We start from the raw sequence: 5,125 nt of genomic DNA, 5'->3' as shown, positions 1-5,125 counted from the left end.
CCTAGCCCCGCCTCACCTGGTCGGCCCGCCCCGCCCCCGACTCCCTTAAAGGCCCCACCCTCGTCCCAGCACGTGATGGCGTAAAACGTAGCGTCACCCTTGGGTAGCCATCTTCGTGAGGTCCAGAGAAGCCTGTTTCTACGGACCTGTTTCTAGGGTGGGAAAGAGGTGTGACATCCAGTTACGCAGACACTTCAAGATATGGCAAGCAGTGTGCTTAACTTCACCTACTTGAGAGTGAGTCAGCTAATTTTTAACAGAATTACAATGAGCTTGTGACTGTAAGTGTTCTAGCCGAGAAAGCTTCAGAAAGCCACATTTAAGACTTATTAAAGGCTAGTAGTTTTCCTGACTTTTGTATTTTTCTTAAATGTATTTCTGTACTACCCACTATTTTGTCTTCGCCTCCAGACTTCAGTAAGATTGGAAAGGAGCATGGGAGCATTTAGGGTATGAGGTATTTGGGATCCTGAGTGATTGGTGGAACCAGAGAGGAGCTGGAGTGAATTGCCTGGTACAGCTGGAGAGAAGAAAGGATTCAATCAGAAAGCCTTGATATAGAGCCTAGGTGTGAGCAATGGAAGCCTCTTAAAGATGTTAATCAGGAAAATGACATTCTGGTGTCTTCGAAAAGTCACTCTGGAAGGAAGGTGCAAACTGGATTACAGCGCGGCAAGACTGGACACATGAAGAATAGTTAGGTACTTGATGAAAAGTCTAGGTGAAAGTCTAAGCAAGTAGCACTGCTGATGAGAAGAGAGAAAGTATGAACGATGATAGAAAAGAATAAGGAAGGAAAATATGAGAGCAATCAAAAATGTCTCCAAGAGTTCTGACACTTCCTGTACCATTAACCAGCATAGTGAAATACTGTTCAGAGAAGTATGTTTGCTAGTGGAGAGCAAAGATCACCCAGATTAAGATAGACATGGCTAGATGCCTCACAACATACCCTTTCCCATGTCTTAAAATATTTTTAAGCCATTGTTACATTGATTGGTAGGAATAGAGTCTTAGTCTCATATTTTTTATATTTAAGGTACACTGGAGACATCCTAAAGAGGTCAAATTGGCCAACTCAGAGAAGTATAAGCTGGACACATAAATTCACATGTCAGTTGCATTTAGACAAAGTGTCTAATGGAAGAGTCCCTGGAATAGTAATAGGGAAAAGAACAATGAACAGAAATGTGTGGAGTAATTAACAATATTGAATGGTGTTCAGAGGTTTAAATAAAATGAGAAATGGAAATGTCATTTCTGGCGTCTCAGCATGGGGTCACAGATGACTTTAGTCAATGCTGTGTTGCTGGAACAATGGGCTTGCAAGTCACAATGCAATCAATACAGAAGTGAGTTTCAGATATGGGAGTGGCATCTACAAGCACGTGATTCTTTTTTAAAAGAATTTTTTTTTACTGTGCTACATCCATGGCAGATGATTCTTTTTACAAGGTTGGAGGTGAATGGGAAAAATATTGAATGGTAGGCAGGAAATATGAAGTATTGTTTTGTTTTAAAACCAGCCATGGTGCTCAGTCTGTATTCTCAGCTATGGAGGAGGCTGCAACTGGAGGATCAAGAATTTGAGGTCAGCCTGGGCAAATTATTGAAAACTAGTCTCGATGATGACTACGATGATGATGATGATTATATATTTTGAATTGGTTTGTTTTTTCATGAGCAATAATTTGAGTAAGAGAGTATGTGAGAGAGATTGACTACAAGAAAGGGAGTGTTAAGAAACATTAGATAATAATGGCTAAAGGGGAAGCAGGAAGGGGAGGGGAAAGGAAATAAGGGAAAAGAGAAAATGAAAAATGGAAAAAAAAAGTCTTTGTAAATAGAGAAGGATAAGGTGAAGGGAGAGTGGGGATATGGGGACAAAACAAGAACCAAGACATATGTAAAGGTATAAGATCCCAACGATAAATGTAACTATATTGTTTGCTTTAAATGTACTGATAAACTTAATGGGAAAAAATATATAATAATGATAGAAAATTGGGAAAAAATAAAAGTCAGAGTGTAAATGGGAGATTTGGACACAGTAGATTAGATAATAGCAGAAACAGCTCTTCAAGATGAAAAATTGGAAGGGAAGGGAAGATAGAGTTAAATTACAGTTTTTCATCTCTGTATGTGATTACAGCAACATTCTATCTGAAATGTGCAAAGTAAAAAGGATAATTTCTTACCAGCAGAATAACTTTAAGAATAAAAAATGCACATGAAAATATAACCTATTGATTATGTAATTCATAGCTCCTTTTCTGGAAAGGGAATTCCTAAATGTACTAAATCTAATGAGCCAATCTTAAGTGATTTTTTTTTTAAAAGTGAACTTCTTTTATGAATTCATAAGTAATTAGTGCAATCATTATCTTATTTTTTATATTTTTAATATTTGGCTTTAGAATATATTTTATTATCCAGAAGTGATGTTATGCTATATTCTATTACATAGTCTTAGTTAAGTAATGGATCTTTGATTAGCTAAGATTAAACTAGAATATCAATCACATTTCCATAATTTGCTTTAGTAGTGACACCATGAACTTCCCCTAACATTTTTGTTAGTGTGTTAATAAAGCCAGTCTTTAAGCTATTTTTTAAAAAGCTATTTTTAAAAGCAAGCTAACACTTGCTAGAAACTTACATTCTACCTCTACTGCAGCACATGGTTCTCGAGTGTGGTTTGTGGCCACCCACTAAGATTTTTGATTTTATATGATCAGTTTTGAGTGTAAACTTGATTTTTTTTTCTTATAACAATGTACACTAAAAGTCAATGAGATTCTACCTTACTCCAGAAAGAATGACCAAAATGAAGATAAAATAATAGCAAATGCTTGTGAGGCTGTGGGGGAAAAGGAATCCTTCTGAACTGTTGGTAAGAATGTAAACTAGTACAGTCACTATGGAAATCCATATGGAGATTCCTCAAAAAACTGAAACTACAAATTCCATTTGATTCAGCTATACCTATTCCTTTTAAGCCTCTTCCCAAAAAAGTTAAAGATATGTTACTGCAATGCGTGCATACCATGTTTATAGCAATACAAATCATAACTGTTCAATCTTGGAAGCAGCTTATATTTCCACCAACAGATAAACAGATAAAGAAAATATGGTATTTTCCACCAATGGAATATTAAGCTGCCATAAAGAAAGAAAAATGAGTCATTTGTGGGGAAGTGGATGTAACCTGAGACCATAATGTGAAATAAATCAGACAAATAAGTTTAAATATTACATGGTTTCTCTTATATGAGAAACCCAAGATATAAATAAAGAGCAAAATAAAAATAGATGATAAGAAGAAGGGAGATCTTTCTCAAATGGGAAGGGGATCAAGAGATGGAGGGAAGGAGAGGAAATAGGGATGAAAAAAATGGAATTAAGATGTGTTATATACATGTACCAACTCCATGCAAGGAATGTTAAGTGTGGTATAACATAAATTTAAACTAATAAAAAAAGTCTTTAAAAAAAGTGTCCATGAACATTGGAATCCTTATCCAAAGAATGCTATCCTTTTAATTAGTTGAGGTGAACCCAAGATTTCAGATGCACCTGTGAGTTCCTTTTTCCTATTAAATAGGATGAACAAAATAAGTTTTAGGGATAATATTACAAATAGCAAGCCGCTCTAGCCGCTCTAGAAAATAACAAAAACAAATGCTAAACCCATCCCATCACAATTCATACAGTCATTCATTTTCACTGAGCAAGGTATTTTAGGTCCTGTAAGGTGTACCAGACACTGTATGGTACAGTGGCAGTAATAGAGGTGTTCCTGCCATTTTGCAGCTTACATTGTAATGGGTGAGACAGAATTAACCAAATAATTACATAAATAAATGTATAATTACAGTGTGATAAGTGCTATGAGAGGATTCCCTGGGAATGTACAATAAGTGGATTTGACTTGGGGTGGAGGTGCAGGGAGTTGTTCAGAAGAAGCTGGATCTGGAGCCTGAAACAAGGCTAGACATTTTGTAGGTGAAATAGTGAAGTCTATTCTATGCAGACAGAAGATTGTTCTTTCTTTCTTCTGTCCAGTCCCAAAGCTCCCTAACCCCGGCCCTCTAAATTATCTATTTCACTCATAGTCTTTACTACAGCTTAGATTACACATTTTAGCTATGCCAAGTACTTTAATCATCATAGCCTGCATGTCCCAATCTGTGTACTCAGGTGCACCAGGTGGACCATGATGAAGTAGAAAAGCACCACTGTTATGTCTTGTAGCTAGATGCCCCCACCACAGACACATATGCTCATAGGTGGGGCTTTGGGGAGGTGACTGGATCATGGGTGTGCAATACTGTGTTGTTCCACTGATGGGTTTATAGCTAGGTGTGATGATGAGAGAGGAAGCCTGGTGGGAAGAGGTTGGTCACTGTGGGCAGAGCCTGGAGATATATATCTCCCACTTCCCTTGAGCACTTACTGCCGCCTGCCTGCCATGCCATTGACTGTTTCTCTTCTGCTGTGCCCCTGTACCATACCACCCTTTGGAACCAGCCAACTGTGGACTGAAACCTCTACCAACTTCAAGCTAAAATAAACTTTTCCTCCTTTAACTTGTGGGAGTCAAGTATTGTGTACCAGAAATGAGAAAGTAACTAAGACAACAATCATAGAATATTTTAAATTTTCAAGGCCAATACAGACATCAGTTGGACATCACCACTAACTTGAGGTAATTCATAATTTCAATATTAAGTTGTATTCTGTTCTTTTTTAATGGCACATATCTTTGTAAGGCTGCTTTTGTAAGTTGCTGTGATAAAATACAAGGACTGAGGGAATATTACTATGGAACTATAAATGAAGATGGTAGTTTCCACTCTGATTTGAAGGTTTGAAAATTTTTAAAATACCCACAGAGGTATACAGTGCATTGATAATGAAATTTTAAAAATCAAATGTACATGTATTATTTTTAAAAATAGCTACTAAGTTCTTAGAATAGGCATGTATAAGTTTGGACTTTATTTGATAAATGGAAATTTTAAGTATTTCCTTTCCTCTATAAACCATAAAAAATTACTGAGACATTGAAAATAACATGAACTGAGAAAATTTGGGAACCTTACAAAGATAAACCCCGCATTTA

The 5,125-nt window shown here is 36.7% G+C and overlaps 1 protein-coding gene across 1 annotated transcript in view; it reads right to left on the bottom strand.

Moving 5' to 3' along the window:
• Positions 1-111, bottom strand: part of Ahr (aryl hydrocarbon receptor) — a 45,641-nt gene extending 45,530 nt beyond the window's left edge. The window contains exon 1 of the mRNA XM_010643392.3: positions 98-111. Within this exon, the coding sequence (XP_010641694.1) occupies positions 98-111 (14 nt within the window). The remainder of the gene's footprint in view (positions 1-97) is intronic.
• Positions 112-5,125: the final 5,014 nt, after the last annotated feature.

This window comes from Fukomys damarensis, unplaced genomic scaffold, assembly GCF_012274545.1.
Source record: "Fukomys damarensis isolate Sample0158 unplaced genomic scaffold, DMR_v1.0_HiC HiC_scaffold_4, whole genome shotgun sequence".
Lineage (NCBI taxonomy): Eukaryota > Metazoa > Chordata > Mammalia > Rodentia > Bathyergidae > Fukomys > Fukomys damarensis.
This window is presented reverse-complemented; position numbering and strand designations above follow the sequence as displayed.